This window comes from Hyaena hyaena, unplaced genomic scaffold, assembly GCF_003009895.1.
Source record: "Hyaena hyaena isolate Hyena2069 unplaced genomic scaffold, ASM300989v1 scaffold_304, whole genome shotgun sequence".
Classification (NCBI taxonomy): domain Eukaryota; kingdom Metazoa; phylum Chordata; class Mammalia; order Carnivora; family Hyaenidae; genus Hyaena; species Hyaena hyaena.
The window spans coordinates 1,830,947-1,852,616 of NW_024080937.1; the positions used below are offsets into that span (position 1 = coordinate 1,830,947).

Consider the following 21,670-nt stretch of genomic DNA (forward strand, 5'->3'; position numbering starts at 1 on the left):
AACAGGTGCTTTATATACCAATAACTAAATTACAGAGTAAAACACCCATCCTTCCTTTCTCATTGGTAGTCAGTGCTTCCTCCTTGTGCTACGCCTAATGGAGAAGTGAGTGAAGGCTGGTGGTCAGTGGTCCCATGCTGGCTGGAACATACAGTTCCCTGCCCCTGGAGTGCTCAGCACCCCCACTTGTACAATGTGACTATTGCCCTTGAACGAATGTTCCCTATTTTCTTATAGGAGGCAAATATGAGTACAGTTTTGAAGGATAAAGTATAGGCACAACTTTATTCAATACTTTATAGTATGCTACAAATATGTACAATTTCAGTAATAAATTAAGAATAAATGAATGAAACAACTATGAAGACAGTTCATAGACTCCATGTTACTCAATGACATTTTTCTGCCTTCATTCCTGAAAGTTCGTGCGATCCAAGATTCCGGATCATCCTCTTGGTTAAAAAATCTGTTTGGCAGCACAAGTGAAATGCAGAGTTTCACTGCCTCTAAGCCACAGGAAGATCTTTGTTAACAGCAGAAGTGCTGAAGGAGATCAATGACAATTAAGAAGAGTTGATGAACATTTGTACAATATGTACAAAACTCTGCAGAAACTCTTGAATGCTTTTTTCCTCCAGTTCCTCGCATTCTTTGCATCCCGTTTCAGTTATATTCTGGCAAATGAAAAGAAAGGATTAGATTGCAAAGACTACTATATCCCCTTAGTGGGAATATCACATCACTTGAACCATACGGTCAGGTCTTGAGACATAAAAACTTCGGCATATTAATACATTAGGAAGAACCACTGGAAGAGAGAACTGGGAGATCCGTTTAGGCTTATTTTTCCTATAATGGGTTAAAGACATTGGAAAAATAAGCCACATCTATCGGACCATGGACTTCCTGCCTCAAGCCCTTCAGTATAAAGACCATGCCTCCCTGCATGGGACACAGGCCCTCCTTGAGGGGTTCTTCACCTGTTTTCTCACCTGTCCCCATCACCACACATGACATAACCTAAGTACAATGAGCTCATACCTTTACCCTCACATACACATCATGCTATTAGGTGCCCTACTGCCTTTGCTTTTCTCTCTGCATATTCCACACTTACTATTTTAGCTACCACTACTCAGGCTAAGATTACTCAGGTGCCATCTCCATTAGGAAGGCATTCCTGATCCTAAGAGTTTGCCAGCCTGGTCGAAATGTTCCATCTCTACATTCTCAGAACTCTCCCTCATCTCTATCATATATTATATTGATATTAAGGTCCCGTATGCTTTTTATAACACTAGCTTATAGGATTTTCTAAGAGCACAAGGGCATACATTATTGTTTCCCTAGCATTTAGCATAGGGCTTAGCACATAGTATTCACCCAGTCATTGCTGGTTGAATTAAACTATTTAGGTGAATACCACAAGTTGTAATTCAAACACAGTTTCATGGATAACTAGAATATTCCAAATGTAGTAATCATAAGTAAACTATTTAGGGATCATCCAAACCATGAAAGCTGTACCAGCAAAAATCAAAATTAGATTTTGTATCCATTAAGTATTTGAAATGCAGATCCACCAGCATTTATCAAGCACATACTCTATGCCAGGGCCTGTCATATTATATCTAGCAGTGCCCTATTTGAAAATAATCGTGTCAGATAGCAAGGCAGAGATAGTGCACAGTGCATCTCAGTTGATGTAATCAATGAAATGCTCCACGTCCAGCTCTTCTGACTGCTCTGTCTTGCCCACTCTTTCTACTGCACGTGCAACACACCTCAGGCCATGCTGAGGGTGACTGTGAACATACCCCCTGAAGAATTCACCACTGATGCTGTTGTGAGTTACCTGTTGCACGGCTCGGTCTTTCTAACAATAACACAGAGATAACCTATCACAAGAGTATTTTAAACATCAGTATATTCACTTCATAAATAGATTAAGTGTCTAGGCTATGCCAGGCATTGTGACGGGAGGTGGCACACAGCTCTAACACGTGCATGCGAGCACACACACACACACACATACACACACACACACAGAAATGCCTGCCCCTTAGAAACTGACATTCTGGTAGGGAAAAGAAGACAATATCCATTAAGTAAAATGTCAGATAGTGGGGCATGCAGAGAAGGGGACAGAGCGTGGGGATGGGTTGCTCCTGTGAAGAGGTAACATCACTGAGAGGGTGACATTTAAGCAAAGACCTAAAGCAACCTGGCATTTTTAGGGAAGTTCAGGGTGTCCAGCCATACTCACTCCGACGGTCTTGGCACATTCCGCTGCCTCTGCCTAAACATACTTCCCCAGATACGAGGCTCATTCCCTCAGGTCTTTGCCAAATGTCAGCTGAGTAGGTAAACCTCTAAAGTAGAAACCCCAGCCTTCTTACCTGCTTTTTTGGCCATTGATTTAATAAATAATTGAATTATTATTCATTTCCTTTTGATTGCTTTATTTATGCTTTATGTTTTATTTATGCCCTTAACAGCAGACACCATGTGTGTTTTTTCACATCTATTATCCTAAAGGCCTAAAACTCAGCCCCAAAGTTATTTGTTAAATTCACGAATTATTATGATGCTTTCTTTGTTTGTGAAACTTCTTTCTATGCACTCTGCTTTGGCCACTAGTGTTTTGCCATGAAAGCCATTGTTTTTTTTTTTTTTACTTCAGGGCCTTTGCACAGCTCACCCTCAGGCCTGCTGTGGGAATCCCTTGCATTTGCCTCCTAGAGCCATACTGCTCATGGTGCATGGCACAGCCCAAATTCTACTTGAATTTTTTTTTTAATTTCTTTAATGTTTTATTTATTTCTGAGATAGAGAGACAGTGTGCACAGGGGAGGGTCAGAGAGAGAGGGAGATACAGAATCCGAAGCAGGTTCCAGGCTCTTAGCTAGCTGTCAGCACAGAGCCCGAAGCGGGGCTCGAACCCACCAACCGTGAGATCATGACCTGAGCTGAAGTTGGACGCTCAACCAACTGAGCCACCCAGGTGCCCCTCTACTTGAATTTTTAATATATTTATTAGTATCTTCTTGTGCCATTTATCCTTACAGTGGCTAAGAAGACATCCCCTGGAGAAAAGCCACTTGAGTATGAATCAGGCCCCCCATTTTACCAGTTGTGTGAATGGGAAGAAATGATTCAAGCCCTTGGTGCTCCAATTTTTTCAGCCTTAAAACAGAAACAAGGAGGGGTGCCTGGGCAGCTCAGTCGGTTAAGACTCTTGGACTCTTGGTCTCGTCTCAGGTCATGATCTCACAGTTCATGAGTTTGAGCCCCACATCAGGCTCTGCGCTGACAGCAGTGTGGAGCCTGCTTGGGATTTTGTCTCTCCTCCCTTCTTCCCCTTCCCCTCCTGCAGTCTCTCTCTCTCTCAGAATAAATAAATAAACTTAAAAAAAAAAACAAAACAGAAACAAGGGTTCAAAGCTTCAAAGAACAGTGTCTGGCATAGAGTAATAACTGAATAAATGTGAACTATTATTGATGCTGAACACTTAACTATGAAATTAGATTGATGTCTATCCACTGTACCTGGTGATAACCACCTTGTGGCCAATGACCTCACTGGTTCACTGCTTTCACTCTAGCACTAAAGTGCACTGCCTGGCATCATGCAGTAAATGTTTGTTGAATGAATAAATTGATAGACCAGTTTAGGACTGTGTGCACGCTAGTGATGGTGCCAGTTCTGAATGCCACTCTGCTGGCCTCACCCCCTCCCCCGGCTGCCTCTTTGGAGGCTCTGCTTGTTCATTATATCCAGCTAATGACTTCTCCCAGCCAAGACAGAAACATCCGGTGTAGCTCTGTATGACCATTGGGTAACTCACCCCATTGGAAGGTAAACCGCTGTTTGCTAGGATAATGATGTTTTCTACTGTTTCCTTAATGGTTTCATTTTTGGACTCAACCGAAATAACATGTAACTCCAGGAGAAAGCACTTCATCGCTGTTACTTTGCAATTGGGCTAAAAAAGAAAAGGAGAGAGAGAGAGAGAGTTAGAAAGAGTCACTTTGAGGGGCACCTGGGTGGCTTAGTCGGTTAAGCGTCCGACTTTCGCTTAGGTCATGATCTCGCGGTTCATGGGTTCGAGCCCCACATCGGGCTCTGTGCCAGCTCAGAGCCTGGAGCCTGTTTCAGTCTGTGACTCCCTCTCTCTCTGACCCTCCCCTGTTCACACTGTCTCTCTCCTAGAAATAAATAAAACATTTAAAAAAAAAAAAAGAAAAAGAAAGAGTCACTTTGAAAAAAAATTGTCTTTCCATTATTCATTTTTACATAGGCACAATTTTGATTTTTTTAAAAATGTTTTATTTATTCTAAGAGAGGGAGAGAGACAGCGTGAGCAGGGGAGGGTCAGAGAGAGAGGGAGACACAGAATCTGAAGCAGGCTTCAGACTCTGAGCTGTCAGCACAGAGCCCGACGTGGGGCTTAAACCCATGAACCGTGAGATCATGACCTGAGCCAAAGTTGGACGCTCAACCAACTGAGCCACCCAGGTGCCCCACAATTTTGATTTTTTTTAAAGTAAATCCAAATATTTTATAAAGAAACACAAACCCTCTAATAAGTTTTACACAAGAGGCAATTTTTTTGGCTTTGAAATCAAAACCAAGACAAATGGACAGTAAAACAATCTAAAAGAATGGCAATGGTATATAGAAGAAAGAACATAAAGCCAGAAAACATGGAAATAACAGGCAACTTTTTCTCACCGAGAACATCTCCTCTTTGTCAAAGGGTGATAATACCAACCTGAGACTCTCAAAACATGAGTATAGGTAGTCTGCTAAAAGAATTTTTAGAGTCAGATTGTACTGTTAACATTTAATACAGTGACAGCTGCTGGTTATGCTAGTTTCACAAGTCCCAAAGTTCCAGGGACAGAAGTAATTCTAAGAAATTTATTAGAAAAGTCAGCAGAGGACTGTTGCCCATTCACTGGCTGGTCACACCAGAAAGGTACCTTTTAGATACCACAAAAATATGTTTCCCACAACAGTTACTTTAACAAAATCCTCAGCTTAAAAGAAAAGAAGCATTAATGAACACTTGAAGATTTGACCATGAAATGTCTGACTTTATGTTCTCACTGCCTTGTACGGGCCTACAGGCACTTCTTGGATGCTTACTGAATGGATGAAGGAAGGAGGGAATACACCCATGTGCAGCTGCATATCCATATGCATACATCCATAGCAGCTGCTCAGGATTGAAAAGGTAAATACTGTCCCCACATGGGTAGGTAGGTAGGTAGATAAAATAATAAATGAAACTGACGTTCAGAAATGTTTAGTGACTCCTGAGGAAAGCAGCTAGGAAGTGGCTGAATCAGAGTTTACGTCTAAATTTCAACCTCAGCTTCTTTCTGTAAGCCATGAGTTACAAGCTTATCTTCTTGTAAAAAAGCAATCTCAGGATGCTGAGTTTGGGTGGTTAATTGACTGCTCTCTACCTTAAAGAAAAATGGAAAGCATCCTAAAGCCTAAGGAGGAAGACAATTTGTATGTGTAGTACCACTATCTAAATAGTTGATGAATATCTGTTTTTTCTAGTTTGTGGTGAAGACCTCTTCTCAAAGCTGAGAAAGGCTTCACAGAAGCAAAGTCTTCTATTTCAGAGAAGTTCTAACTGAGCAAACACTCGGAGTGGACTCACTGTTCTGCTTACACATGACATAGAGTTTGTTTTCCACGAGGTAAAGAAGTCAGGGATTTGTTTCTTGTGTTTTTAGTAGCCAACCCAGAGGGAAAAACCAGAAACATAGCTAAAATTACACATGCCTTAGGCAATGCCAGTGCATTAATGAAACAAGTTCAAGATCATTTTTTAATTCTGATAGGTTTTATGAATTGTGGTTATTTCTTTTCTCACATCAAGAGTAACCAGCCATAATTCCTTCTGACAATTGTAGAGATTCATGCAAAGTGTAGAACATGAGTGCATGTAAGCCATTTGTAGAAAATATAATTAAGGGTGGTAATACACTTCAGGACTGGACACAAGGGTTATGGTGGATAGCTTTAAATCGAATCTGTTAACCTGATTTTTGCATTTAATTGCATCATGATCTAACTGCATCGCAAAATACATATATATTTTGTTTGGCACTGATGGAAAAGGCTGTTTTATATTTTGATTTGGTAGCATTATGAAAATAGCACCTATATAAGCTCTTTGTCCCCAAGTGCCACAACCTCAACAATTACTTACAAAACGCATTGATCATATGTTTTTAGGACACAACAAAAGTTAGACTTAAAAACTATACATCCTTCAGTAAATTTATGAAAATATACTTCAACTTTTGAAAAGTGGAAAATATATTAAAAATATTCAAAAAAAAACCCTCTACTCACACGAACATCACTTTCAGTATACAAAGTGGCATCAATATGTATGGACTGAAAGAAAACAAAATTAGATAATATGAAAAATTATGACCTGCTTTAGATATAGTGAAAACAACTTACTGAACATTAAAACGTTTTAAATTACATTTTTAAATTTTGAGATAATTTCAGCTTCATATGCACTTGTAAGAGAAAATGCATAGAGATCCCATGCACCCTCTGCCATTCCCCTGATGGGAATATCCCAAATGCCATAGTACGATATCGTAACAAGGAAACTGATACTCATACAATCCACATACCTTGTTCAGATTTCACCAGTTCTACGTGCCCTAACGTAGTTATGTAGTTCCACTCAATTTTACCAGATGTGTAAATTCATGGAACCACCTCCAGTCAAGGTACAGAACTGTTCCATCACCTTTAAAATCCTCCTCCATGTCTACCATAGCCCGAACCACTTTTCTCCCTACACATTCACCCTTCACCTTTCTAATTCCTGGCACCCACTTCTCTCTTCTCCATTCCGGTATCATCTCAAGAATGTTATATATAAGTAGAATCATATAGTATACAACCTTTTGATCGGCCTTTTGAAAAAGTTAATAGACTATTCTTTGGGCAGTTGTAGTTCTGCTTTGAACATGAGCAGAAAGTACAGAGACTTCCCAAACTTCTTGTCTCCCTGCCACAGTTTCTCCTACTACTAATATTCGGCATTAGCGTGGTACATCTATTACAATTGATGGTATTACAATACCAATGCATTTGTAACAAGTTTATAGGTTACATTGGGATTCACTCTTGGTGTTGTATATTGTACGAGTTTTAACCAATATATAATAACATGTATCCACCGTTACAGTATCACACGAAATAGTTTCATTATCATAAAAATCACCTGTGCTCCCGCTAGTCATCTCTCCTTTTCCTCTGACACCTGGAAACCACTGATGTTTTTACTGTATCCATAGTTTTATCTCTTCCAGAATGTCATAGAGTTGGAACCACAGCATGTAGCCTTTTTAGATTGGCTTTTTTTTCTCTCAGTGATATGCTTTTAAGGTTTCTCCATGTCTTTTCATGTCTAGAAGCTCATTTCTTTTTATTGCTGAATAATATTCTATTATATGGATGTACCCCAGTTAGCTTATTCAGACTGGCTCTTATTCACACAGCATAATAATACTTTGGAGAGCCATCCAACTAGTTGTATCAGTAATTTTATTTCCTTTTATTTGCTCAGTATTGTTCCATGATTAATATATCACAGTTAATTCACCTGTTGAATGGCATTTGGGCTGTTTTCAATTTTTAGCTATTATAAATAAAGGTCTATGAACATTCATGTGTCTGTTTTTGTGTGGACAAAGGTTTTCATTTCTCTGATAGAAATGTTCAAGAGTGCAACTGCTGGATCACATGGCAAATGTATTGTCTGTTTTATAAAAAAAACAGCCAAACTATTTTAGAGTAGCTGTAAAATTTTACATTCTTGTCAGACATATGTGTGATCCAGTTTCTCCATATCCTTGCCAGCATTTAGCATTATTACCTTTAATTTAAATATTCTTAGAAGTGCATAGTGATATGTCATTGTAGTTTTAATTTGCATCCTCTAAATAATGTGCAGCAATTTATTGGTACTTTCTTCTAGAAGTCTTGGGGTGATTTATAATTTCTTCTTTTCTAATCTGCACACTTTTAGTTCTTTTTCTTGCCTTTCCAATTTAGCTACAGTTCCAATACTGTGTTGAATAAGAGTGGTGAGAGATGACATATTTGCCTTGTTTCTAAGCTTAGCAGAAAAACATTCAATCTTTACCCATTATGTATGATGTTAACTCTAGGTTGTTTGTACATGCTCTGTTTCAAGTTGAGAAAGTTACTCTTCTATTCCTGGTTTGCTGAGAACTTTTCCTAGGAATAGGTATATTTTAAAATGCTATTTCTCCATCAATTGATCTGATCGTATAATAGTCTGCTTTAGCCTGTTGATAAGGCGGGTTACATAGACTGGTTTTCCAATATTAAGCAGATCTTGCATATATGGAATAAATCTCATTGGTCATGGTTTGTAATTTTTTTTAATACACTGGTGGATTTTATTGGCTAATATTTTATTGAGAATTTTTGCATCTAGGTCATTAGAAATATTTGTTGCTTTCTCTTTTGGTACTGTCTTTGTATGGTTTTAGCATTAGGGTAATACTTGCCTCCTAAAATGAATTAGAAAGTGTTCCCTTTTCTTCTGTTTTTGGAAGAGATTGTAAAATTGGTGTTCATGTTTTCTTTAAGTGTTTGGTAGAATGCTCCAGTGAAATCAGCTGGGTGTGAGGATTCATTTGGGGGAGCTTCTTTATGGTAAATTCAGTGTCTTTTAAGAGTTACAGTAGTTTGAGGATTGTTTATTTCACCTTCATTACATTTTGGTAGTTTGTGGCTTTTGAGGAGTTGGTCTCTTTCTTCCAAATAGTCAAATTTAGAGAATAAAGTTGTTTATAGTTTTTCTTTATTATCATTTTAATGTCTGCAGATTCTGTAGTGAGAGTCTCTCATTTCAGTCTTGATGTTAATGGTTTATATCATCTCTCTTTTAATCTTTGTCAGTCCTGCTGGAAGTTTATCCATTTTATTGATTATTTTCCCCTAATAATGAGCATCATGTTTCATTAAGTTTCTCTGTTCTTTTCCTGATTTCATCAATTTCTGCTCTTATATTTACTTTTTCTTACCTTCTGCTTGTGTTAGGTTTATTTTGTTCTTCTCTCTCCATTTTTTTTTTTTTTTTTGAGGTGGGAACTTACATAGTTGATCTGAGATCTTCCCTCTTTCCTAATATTATCACTTAGTTTTATAAATTTCCCTCTCAGTAATGTTTTACCTGAATCCTACAGATCTTGGTACGTTGTATCTTCATTTTCATTCATTTCCAAGTAGTTTTTATATCCTTTGAGACTTAATCTTTGACCCACAGAATACTTAGAAGTATATTATTTAATTTCCAAGCGTTTGGAGATTTTCCTGCTATATTTATGTAATTGACTTCTACTTGATTCCACTGTGGTCAGAGAACATACTCTGCATGATTTCATTTCTGATAAATTTGTTAAAGTTTGTTTTATGGACCATGATGTTGAGTCTTGGCGAATGGTGCCTGAAAAAGTCTTAATTTCCTATTGGTGGGTGAAAGGTTTCATCTATGTAAATTAAATATTGTTGGCAGACTGTGTTGACCAGTTCTTCTACATCCTTTCTGATTTTCTGTCCAGTCGTTCATTTGTTACTTAGGAAGTGGTAAAGCCCTCAACTATAGTTGTGAATGTACTATTTTTTCCTTTCAGTTTGATTAGTTTTTGCTTCTTGACTTTTGAGGCTCCGTTGTTGGGTGTGTACACATTTAAAATCACATTTTCCTGGTGGTTTAATATCTTACCATTTTGTAATATACTTCTTGATACCGGTAATTTTACTTGCTGTGAAGTCTACTTTATCTGATATTAATACAGCCACTTCTGATTTTTAAAATTACTGCGTGCATGTGCATCAGTTTCCTAGAGCTGTTGTAATAAAATATCAAAATGAGGGCTTAAAATAACAATAATTTATTCTCTTATAGCTCTGGAAGCGAGAGGTCCAAAATCAAGAGGTCAGTAGGGCCATGTTCCCTCTGAAGGTTCTAGAACAATCTTTGTTTACCTCTCCCAAGTGTCTAGTGGCTCCTGGCAATCCTGGGCCTTCTGTGACTTATAACTGCATCATTCTAGCCTCCTTTGGCTTGTAGCTGCCTCCAATTTCATAAGGCCTTCTTCCCTGTCAGTCTATGTTCTGATCTCTTCTTTTAAGAACAGCTAGACATTGGAGTTAAGACCCAACCCACCCCAGTAAGACCTCATCTAACTAATTATATTTGCAAAGACCCTATTTCCAAATAAGGTCACATTCTGAGTTTCCCAGTAGATATGACTTTTTTGGGGGGAGTGGAGGGACACTATTCAAATCATTCTAAGATGATATTTTTTTCTCTTTTCAATTTCAACCTACTTATGTCATTGTGTTTGAAGTGAATTCCTTGTAGACAGCAAAATGGCAAAATGTGGTTGGTGTTTTGTTATCAGTTTGGCCAATCTCCCTCCTTTAACATATTCTCTTGCTCATCGCTTCTGAGATGCTAATGATAAGAATGTTGTATCTTTTATTGTCCCAAAGATCCCTGCGGCCTTTTTTTCCCATTCTGTTTTTTCTCTATTACTCTATCTTCAAGTTCACTGCCTTTCCTCTGTCATAGTCCTTCCACTCATGCATGGCTCTCTCCAGTTTGTTTTGCGTTTCAGTTATTGTATTTTTCAGTTCTGTCATTTCCATTTGGTTCCTTTACTTGTTGCATTTCTTTGCTAAGACTTCATTTTATCTGGTTGTTTTCAAGGGTATTTTGTAATTGCTTGTCGGTACATTTTTATGATGGCTGCTTTAAAATCCTTGTCAAATAATTCTAACATCTAAACCATCTCCATTTCAAAGACTATTTCAGAGTCTTTTCTCATTCCAGTTGTGTTTTTCCTGCTTCTTGGTACAATGAGTGATTTTCAGCTGTATTAGGATATTTTAGCTTTAGGTTAGGAGACCCCAGTTCCATTTAAACCTTCTATTTTAGCATCCGGGCACCCTGTTTGGGTTGAAGTTCTGACTTACATATATTTGCTGTGGTTCCCATGACAATTTAGTTTTCAGAATCTCTGTGGAGCTAATTGGAAATGCGTGGTTCACCTGGTGCCCCTGGGATTCCCATGGGCCCTTGCTCTATCACACAACCGGAGGAGGAGGTCGATTCTCTGGCCAGTTGTCAGCGGGGCTCTTGTTCTCCACCCTCTGCTGGTTCTGCCAGGCCAGCTGGTGTCTCTAGGTGAGAGATGAGGTTCTTTAGCCACAGGACAGAGAGCACTTTCCTGGGCCAGGCCATTCCCCCTGTAAGTGCCACCTAGTTGCCCAGTTTCTTTGGTAGGAGTGGGAGTCTCTGGCTTGTAGTGACAGAGAGCTCTTCATACTGGGTCACTTCTAAATTGAGTTTTAAAGATAACTATGACCTGAAAATTGTTAAGTAAAAGCACTGAAGGTTTTCCCAGGCTCATGGATTTCTACAAAAATATTGTTTCAAGTGAGATTTCATTAAGACTGACAGCAAAACACAGGGAGACACATACTCCACGGCAATCATACCAGAGAGCTTATGGAAAAATGAGTACTCACTTGAATAAGCTTGTCAATTAATTTCAAATCACTTATTACATACTGCCAGTTTGCCTCTGTTTTAGGAAGAGCTGCACTGATACAGCTGAAAGCAAAACCAAAGAGCAAAACATTTTGAATAAGCATAATCCAGGCTTGATGAATACTATAGGCAAAAGAGCAATCAAGATTTTCTTATTCTGATCAGTGAAAGGATAAGTGCTATCCTTGCCTTTGTGCATCCAACAGCTCTGTAGATGAATATAAACACCAAACATATAGTACAACCCCTTGATACTTTAGGCTAATTTAAGAACTGACCAACAGGGATTAGGGAAAAACTCAGTTTGGAAGGATAACTATAAATAACCTGGTGCAACTTATCACAATGGAAAACACACAGCACCTGATGTGTCATAGTGCTCAGTAAATGTTTTTGAATAAACTGCTGATTTTCTTTAAGTGGAAGATCCATCAGACTTTAAGTGTATTCAATAGGTGCAATTCTTTTTTATTATTTTTTAATGTTTATTTATTATTTAGAGACAGAGAGAAACAGGACATGAGCAGAGGAGGGGCAGAGAGAGAGGGAGACACAGAATTCGAAGCAGGCTCCAGGCTCTGAGCTGGAGCCTGACACGGGACTCCAACTCACAAACTGCGAGATCATGACCTGAGCCAAAGTCGGATGCTTAACCAACTGAGCCACCCAGGAGCCCGAGGTGCAATTCTTAAAATAAGCAATCATCGTTTTCATGGAATTACTTTGATAGTAAATATTCTTTACCATAGATTCAACATGCACCTTGCACATTGCTCACGCTATGACTATGCTTGCACTAGCTTTCTTCATAAATATTACAGACTTATGCCAAATCTAGTCTTGAGTGATCCTATACTTACTCATTTTGGTAAAACTGAAATTTAACATCAGGACAAAAGACTCATCATACACTGACCAAGTGACTGCGGAATGAGTCTTCAAGCTCCAGGAACCACTAGCTGTCCCTGATGGATCTTGTACAGAAGCAAGATAGCCAACATGAATCTTTCCTGAAAGCGAGATGAACTACCCACATCCACGGCTCCTCACACCAGGAGGGCGTTAGTAGGGGAAAGTGAGCTGAGAGTCATATTACATAACTACAGGTTGGGTGCTTTGGGCCAACTGTGTACAGTGTGTTAGCTGCATCTAAGAGAGAAGAAAAATAAGCACAGAAATGTCTGAGTGTTTACGAGGACGAAAGTCAGAAGGCCTAAATAAAGAAATGTTTCAAATTGAAGGAGGATAAGACTCAAAGGACAGGAGACATCAGTGCCAGGGATAGATAACAAAGTAACATGGACATGCCCTACGTATCTATTTTTTACTGTTGTGAAAATCATGTAAGATGTTAATACGGAATGTACTTCCAAGTTTAGGTAAATATTAAGAGGTCCAATTTATTGGAAGCATATAATACTCATCTGGGATATTATCAGAATGTAGAAATGTTCAACTGGGTGTTTACCAAACCTCTTCTTAGTGTTCAAGATCTGCCCTCTACCATTACCCAAATACTTAGAGCCTAACGATTTAAGCGAACTGAACACAAACCAATTTAATAGAGAAGATACTGAAGAACAAAGATCATAGCCATTAACATAATAATACTTATGCTGAATGATAAAATTACCCCAAAATGAAGACATGAATGCAAGCTTCAGTTAAAAAATGGCTGTTCAGAAGTAAACACAAGTAGCACTGGATGGAAGTACTTCTCAAATATGGTTTCTGAAAAATAGAATCATACACAAAGTGGTTAAAACATTTTTAGGTAAAAAATGATATACATTTAAAGTAATATTTTATCATATTTTAGGTTACAGAAGGTAAATTGGTCAAAATGTTAGAATTAATGCTCTTTATTAGAATTAATGAAGCTAGAATTTCTCTTTCCTGCTTTCTCCCCACCTCCAGCTCTGTCTTCTATGTGCAAAATTCTTTAATATATGTTTTTCCAGATGCATTTCAATGATGATCATTTTAAGAAAATTCTTGTATTTACTAATTTACATATATACTAATATCACTACTTTATTTCTATTATCCTTATTCTCACTCTCATCTTTTGTTTACTTTTTAACAGTTCAACATACATAATTTTTGGTTTGCCCTTAATTCTCTATGGCATGTTCTTTTTTTTAAATTTAGGTGTCAGTGACAATAGTTATAGACCTAACTAAAGATACTCCATGCCATCCTAACAGATGATTTATAATCATTTTTCTTGGTGATTTAGAGAAAGATATATAAATATTCATCTTAGAACTTCTCAGAGTTTTGATACTTTTGCCTGCCTCTCTCACAGTGTCAACGCCTTTACAGTTTAGGAGAGCCCTTGAACCACTAAGAATCTGTGCTTCATAGAGTCTACACTGAGAGGATGAATAATACCAAGACCTTGCCATCAAAGACTACACAATTCATTGAGTAGAGGAAAATTCAAAGAACCAAATAGGGTGAGAAAAGTGAAATGATACATTTACAATGGCATGAAGAGCCCATCTGGGTGTTAACAGATTTCAAACACCTATTCCATTGACTTTCAAAATAAGAAGAGTCCACACATGAACAGACACCTAGGACACCCCAAGATCTTTGGGGAATTGTCATATAACTTATTATGAAGTATCTGAGATTCAAGTGATCTTTTTGAAAAGTCCATATACTATCTCTATCTAATTTCTCTTACCGAAATTCTCATTACTCAATGCCAGGATAAATCCTTAAGTGTTGAAGAAGAGCTGGTTATGACAGTGGGTTTCCAACAGCCATCCATCCAGAATACTTCCTACAATACAATCCAGGGTTAGGAATGATCCATTAAAAACACAAGTGGACTAGTGGGGGAAAGAAAGAAAGGAAATTAATATTCACTGAGCACTCACATTTTCGTGGGTACTTATCAGTCACTTAATATATACACCACCATCAATCCTCACAACAGCGCTATGGGGTGGGGTTAGCAGCATCTGGGAAAGCTGCCCAGGCCCCACAGCAAGTCCAAGACAGTCAGGATTTGAGACCAGGTCTGTCTGATGACAAAGCCCAAACACATTCCACTATAGTATGTGCTCGAATTGGCAAACTCCAAAGTTGCATATTTACTTAGTAACCAGTAGAAGTCACCAAATACCTGGCTTCATATAAACTGCTGTTAATTTAATTTACAACAGATGTATCTACTTCTACAGACATTGAACAGCTGTTTTCAGTCTTTGAAATAAATCAGAGTTAATTGAAACGTTATTTGAGAATTTCATAAGTAACAAATTCTATTTTTTCTAATTCAAGGCAATGAAGAATGTGAGGTTTACACAGTCCCATATTCAACTCCATTTTATTAAAGTAAAAATTAAAACCAAGATATATAAAATATAAACAATTATTTTTGCCATCCTTTAAAAATAGTATGTATTTGTTGACTTAATCTGTCATGCCCCTGACATAAATATTCACTGCACTTAAATTTTGTAAACTCAATTAATTAAATTATTTTATTTTTCAGATGACTGTTTTATGATATATGATGTATAAATCTTTATTTATTTAATGTTTTATTTATTTTTGAGAAAGAGAGAGCACACGCATGAGCAGGGAAGGGGCAGAGAGAGAGAGGGAGACAGAAGATCCAAATCAGGCTCCAGGCTCTGTGCTGACAGCAGAGAGCCTGATAAGGGACTTGAACTCATGAACCGTGAGATCATGACCTGAGCCAAAGTTGGACACTCAACCGACTAAGCCACCCAGACACCCCTGATGTATAAATCTTTAAAACAAAAACTAGCATTTATCTCGCTGTTAAATAAGACTATGTGAGAGTACATTCAACAGGAATGCCTTTCTTTCAATAATAACATAGTAAATTGAATCCTTCTGTTGTAAATTGAATCCTTCTGTTACATATGACCTGAATCATATGTATGATTTTAGTTGAAGCAAACTGCTTATTCCTCTCATGTAATAATCATTCTCTTTGTCTATATTATCTCAATGCTTCAAATGTTTACAAAACTTCATAATCATCGAAAGCCTCTTAAATTCCCTCCATCTTTTTGAGGAGTGGTATCCCAAACTTTACATTGTTCATGTAACAGTATTTATTGACTTGGGACTGAGCGGTACTGAGGGGGACAGAGGTGTTAATGAGGCCTGAATGAAGCTACTTCAGTAAGCAACGAGGACTTCACTTCTGGGCTAGTGTGGCAGTGAGCCTCCACGCATGCAGGCTGTCAGGCTCTTACTAGTGTCCAGTGGACTTGGACTGCCTGGCCCAACCACCTCCAGCTGGCGTAGGTCAAGGAAGACTAAGAATGGTGCCCAGAATGCTCCCGCCAAGCATGGTGGAATGCAGCAGAAAACCACCTCCAAAGCTTCAAGTGGAATCATAATGATAGAGGCCAATGGAGCTGAAAAGGAAAGTTTTACAACTTTGCCACCAACAAAAGACCTGATGTGGTTTCCTAGGCTAACAGCAAGGAATCTGGCTTTCATAGCAGCTTTGGAAGCATTCAACCTGCCACTTAGTAGTTCTGTGGGCCAGTAATTTTATTAAAATATGTGTGAGTGCAAGCGTGCATGTGTGTGGGTCAAACATCAGTGTGGATCTTTAAAACTGAAAAGGTAAAATACTCTATTCCTTTCTCTTTAGCCAGGACTCAATGTTAACTATTAAATAATTAATATTAATGATGGTAATATCATAATACATATTGTTACTTGGTGCTTTCAGGTTTATAAAATTATTTCCTATAAAGTACTACATTCCATCCTGGAAATATCATATAGTGAGAGATATAACTCTTATTTTACAGTGACAAAATTGCGCTTCTGAGAGGTTAAATGACTTGCTTCGGGTAAATGTCATGCATGTGGCCATGAAAATTTACCTCACAATCCAAACTGGGCAGAAGGAGGAGGGATGCAAGACATTGAGAAGTGTAAGCCCCTTAACATAGGAAGTAGCTGGGGCACCTGGGTGGCTCGGATGGTTAAGTGCCTGACTTGGTTTTGGCTCAAGTTATGATCTTGGTGGTTCGTGGATTCAAGTCCCACATCCAGCTCTGTACTGGCAGCATAGAGCCTGCTTGGAATTCTCTCTCTCCCTTTCTCTTTGCCCCTTCCCTGCTCTCTCTCTCAAAATCAATAAGTAAACATAAAAAATAATATAAATAATTATATATATAATATATTAAATATATTAAATACTATTAAATATAATAATATTATATTTATAATAATAAAAATACATATGTGAATATATATACATGTGAATAATAAAAAGCCACTGCTCTCTGACAGTTTATAAACAAGTCTTTCACATTTCTTGTGTAAAACAGAACTCAAGCTCTTCCACATCCATTATCCCATGAGATTCTCATAAAACACTTGTTAGAAGTGGCTGAAACCCAGTTAATTACTTTCTGAGACATCAAGTAAATTATCCACTTGCCTTTATGTCATATTGTTGGAGAACTAGGAAAGCAGTGTTTAATCCTGGCATACTCACTGCATACGGTCATGAAATGCCCTCACAATCAGCGTCTTTGGTTTGTCCTTCATTCAACTGGGTGTGTGAATTCAGGAATTAAAAATAAAAAAAGACTAAATCCCAGCCCTACATTCAAGTTGCTCACAAAGTTTGAGCAGGAATTTTTTTGTGATCTTGTGATTGGGTGTCACTGCAGGGTGGCTGTTTTGCCATGCTAGCAGAATGGCACTGCCCAGGGGTAAGACACTGGGAAGAGCTAACAAACCAACACAGTTGGGCAGCTCTAAGAGCTCTAGTTCTGGATCGACTTGTAGAAAATAACTGTGCACATCTTGCATTCCATACCAATATTGTCATCCTTCCTGGTGAGGAAATACGACCTAACACACTGCCATTTTGTCTTGTTTCATTCTGTTTAATTATTTACTCACCTCGTCACACATATAAAGTAAATTTTAAAAGGCTTAGCACACAAGAAAAGCTGTAAGTATTGGTTAATTTGGTAAACACACTAATCTATTCACTCAAAAAAAGTCTGAAAATGAGGGCGAACCAATGTTGCATGTATATGTGGAATATAAAGAATGGAAGACAGCATTGCTGCCCCTTACTCATCCAGTAAATATTTATTGAGCAGTTACTATGTGCTAGGCACTTCTCTATGACCTTGGGGTGCAACCTTGATTTTAGGGAGAAAGAGACCATTTATAAACACATGAACTAGTTAATAATATATTTTATTAGAGAGAGGTAAGTGATATAGGAAAATGAAAACACAAACTAAGGCAAGAAGGATGTGGTCACGATTCTGAGTAGGTGGTCAGAAGAGACTTCAGAGAGATTAAAATCCGATCAAAGATGTAGGGGCACCTGGGTGGCTCAGTCGGTTGAGCCTCCAACTCCAGCTCAGGTCATGATCTCGTGGTCATGAGTTCAGGCCCCACGTTCAGGCCTGCTTCAGATTCTACGTCTCCCTTTATCTCTTTCCCTCCCCCACTCATGCTGTCTCTCAAAAAAATGAATAAATGTTTAAAAAAAAAGAAAGAAAGAAAATCAGATCAAGGAGGTAAAGGCAGGAAGGGAATGCACCCTAATACACCTGAGTAAAGAGCATTCAAAATGCAGGGAGCACAGGCACATTGGCAGCTGCATGTCAGTGAGTCTGAGGATCAAAAAAGAGGCTGAGAGAGTGAGCAAGGCGTATTCTGAGTATAGTCTGAGATGGGGTCAGAAAGGGAGACAGGCAGGGGAGGCTCAGATTGGGCCCTTTCAGCCATTATAAGGGTCTGAAGTGAGAAATCACTGCAGCATTTTCAGAAGATAATTAATACCATGTGAATGACATTAAAAAACATCTGTCTTGGTCCCTGTGTTAAGTACAGTCAAGGATGGAGGCAGAGGTCCTGGGACTATGGGAATGCCGGCGAGACACAGTGGTGGCTGCAGTGTGGCAGGTGGCAGTGGGGACAGGGACATGTATGTGGAGTCTGGACACATTGATACGACAGAACCGAAAGGATTTCCTGACAAACGGGATGCAGGCCGTAGGGGAACGAAACACTCCCAAGTCTTTTGCCCCGAGCACCTGAAATCTGAAGCTGCCATCAACTGAAACAAGACGGACTGTGGGCGGAACGGATGCTCTGAAAGGAGGGCACAGATCGGGAGTTTCATTTTGGACACGTGGAGTTTGTGAGAGGCCTCCTGCACAGCCACACAGAAATGGCAAACAAGCCATTGGATGTAAGAATCTGGCATCTTTTGGATGCAAGAGTTCAGGAAAGTGGTTTGAGCCTGAAATTGATATGGGATTCATGATGCTGGTGGAGTTCACCAAGGGAAGGTAGAGAAGAGGACCGAATCTGAGCAAAGGTTTTTTAATATTAATTAGTCGGGGTGGGGGTGGGGAGGAAGGACCAGCGAAGAAAATCTCAAAGGGAAAAGGGAAAGAGTGAAAGGGGGAAAAGGGAGAGAGTGAGATGTTCTAGAAATCAAGGAGAATTATATCCAGGAAAAGAAATGATGATCACATCAAAGGTGCTGAGAGGTCAAGGATGACACAGACTGAGCCCTGACCAGGGAGCTTGTAACCTGGGGGTCACGGGTGACTCTGACAAAAGCACTCTCAGTGGAGCAATGGAGACAGAAGCCTGCCTGAAAAGGGCTGAGGAGAAGGAGGAAGGAAAGAATTTATGAAATGCTAACTATAGTCAATGTTTTGTCGAATACTGCTCCAAAAGGGAGAAAGAAAAGATGGTGGTACTAGGTATTAGAAGGTAAAGGTGTGCTGAGGGAAAAATTGAGGATGTTAATGGGAGAAAGGACCATTTCCAAGACCATTGCCAGATGATGTTCTTGAATAGGCAGGTGAGGATGTTCTTGAAAGGGACTTCATGCACAAGTGGGGTGGTGCCTGGGTCACCCATTGTCGTGGGAGGAAGGCCGAGGGTCAAGGTGGTGCAATGGCTCCGTGGTAGATAACTGTGTATGTCCTCCACTACTGCCTCAATATTCTCAGTGAATCAGGACAAAAAGGCATCAGCAGAGAGTGAGGACAGGGAAAGGGGTGTTGGGGTTGAGGACAGAGGAAAATATATGACACAGGAGAATGACAAATGTGAGTACGGTTTGAGAACCAAGCCTATTGGACATCCACGGCTGTGAGCGGACAGAAAGTGAGATTCATCAGCATGTGCGTGTTTTTTCCAGCTGCATTAAACTGCAAGGCTCAGGCAGGCCTGCAGCAGGTGGAGAACTGTATTAAATCGTGGTCACGTATGCCAGCAGGCACAAATGAGAGAGAGGCGAGGGACTGTAGAGTGTATGTGAGAGAGTGTAATGGAGATACGTCCAGGAAATCTCATTTTCTGTTTTTATTGTAAGACTTCACGGAGGAAGTGTTCCTGGAATTATACCTTAAAAATGATTAGACTTTAGATATGAGTAAAGAGACAGAGACAACATTCTAGGTTAGGTAGAGGAAAGTGGCTGAACAAGGACATATGCAAACAACTGCAGTGTGTATTCAGAGGAAAGTGTGTTGTTTGATAACAGTGTGAAAGCGGTGATAAGGATGAGTAGACAAAACTGTTGTGAGTATATAAAGCAGGGATTGACAAACATGTTCTCTAAAGGGACATGTCAGCATTTGTCTTGCATTCTCAGTCACAACTACTTAAGCCCGCTATGATAGTGGGGAAACAGCCAGAGATGATGTATGAATGAATGCACTCAGAATAGACAGTTGGTGAATTGGACACACAGGCTATCGTTTACAGACTTCTGACTCCTGGGGAGCTCTTAATCAGTCCCAACCGGAATACAGTTGAGAAAGCAATATGTTTAAATGTCTCAAATTGCCCTATCATTAACGGTACCAGCATTTTCTTCAGTAATTGCTTTTTAGCTGTTTTCAGTAGACACTAATATGAAATTTTTGGATACCAATTTTCATTAAACATGGTCTCTGTTCATTAGTAAGATTTAAAAAACACCCAATATGAACTATGTTACCATGGGTTACTGCTTTTTTTTTTTTTTTTGAGAGAGAGAGAGAGGGAGAGGGGCAGAGGGATGGAAGGAGTCTTAAGCAGGCTTCATACTCAGCACGGGGCTGGATGCAGAGCTCAATGCCACGACCCTGGGATCATGATCTGAGCTGAAATCAAGAGTCAGACACTCAACTGATGGGGCGCCTGGGCGGCTCTGTTGGTTAAGCAGCCAACTCTTGATTTTGGTGCAGGTCATGATCTCATAGTTGTGAGTTAAAGCCCCACATCCAGGTTTGCGTTCAGAGTATGGAGCCTGCTTCAGATCCTCTGTCTCCCTCTTTCCGCCCCTACACTGCTCATACACTCTCTTCCCACCCCCCTCCCTTAAAAATAAATAAAAGTTAAAAAAATTTTTAACAAAAGTCAGAGACTCAACTGAAGGAACCACCTGGGTGCCCCATGTAAGGTTACTACTCTGACTTTTAAAACTTAATTCATATAAGATCTGAAGCTGGTATTTAATTCTCTCATAAGGCCCCACAACATGTTAACACAGAGCCTGCATATCTCACAATTTATCAAAATAACAAAATAAATGATTAGGTAAGATGTTTCTTCTTAAAATACTACTTCATATAAGGGGTTTTTTTTTTAATGTTTTATTTATTTCTGAGAGAGAGAGGCAGCATGAGCACTGGAGGGTCAGAGAGAGATACAGAATCCAAAGCAGGCTCCAGGCTCTGAGCTAGCTGTCAGCACAGAGCCCGACGCGGGGCTCGAACCCACAAACCGTTGAGATCATGACCTGAGCCGAAGTCGGACACTTAACTGATTGAGCCACCCAGGCGTCCCCATATAAGGTTTACAAAATACATATTTTTAATATATATTTTTAAATAAAACAATGTTTAAATTTTCAGGAATACAAGACAAATTGGTTAATTATATTGAAATGCTTCCCATTGAAATGCATAACCATTTAAATGTCTATACTGCTAAGAACAAAAGCAGTAATAAAATTTGGACATCTTAGTTACCATGACTAC

General features: G+C 39.1%; 1 protein-coding gene across 1 annotated transcript in view; it reads right to left on the bottom strand.

Moving 5' to 3' along the window:
• Window positions 1-266: 266 nt before the first annotated feature.
• The window catches only part of IL15 (interleukin 15), an 80,694-nt gene continuing 59,290 nt past the window's right edge, over window positions 267-21,670 (bottom strand). Inside the window, exons 2-7 of the mRNA XM_039248221.1 lie at window positions 14,335-14,433; window positions 13,276-13,373; window positions 11,621-11,705; window positions 6,380-6,424; window positions 3,849-3,986; window positions 267-674 (exon numbers count right to left, since the gene is read on the bottom strand). Of these exons, the coding sequence (XP_039104152.1) occupies window positions 564-674; window positions 3,849-3,986; window positions 6,380-6,424; window positions 11,621-11,705; window positions 13,276-13,373; window positions 14,335-14,346 (489 nt within the window). The 5' untranslated portion in view covers window positions 14,347-14,433 and the 3' untranslated portion in view covers window positions 267-563. The remainder of the gene's footprint in view (window positions 675-3,848; window positions 3,987-6,379; window positions 6,425-11,620; window positions 11,706-13,275; window positions 13,374-14,334; window positions 14,434-21,670) is intronic.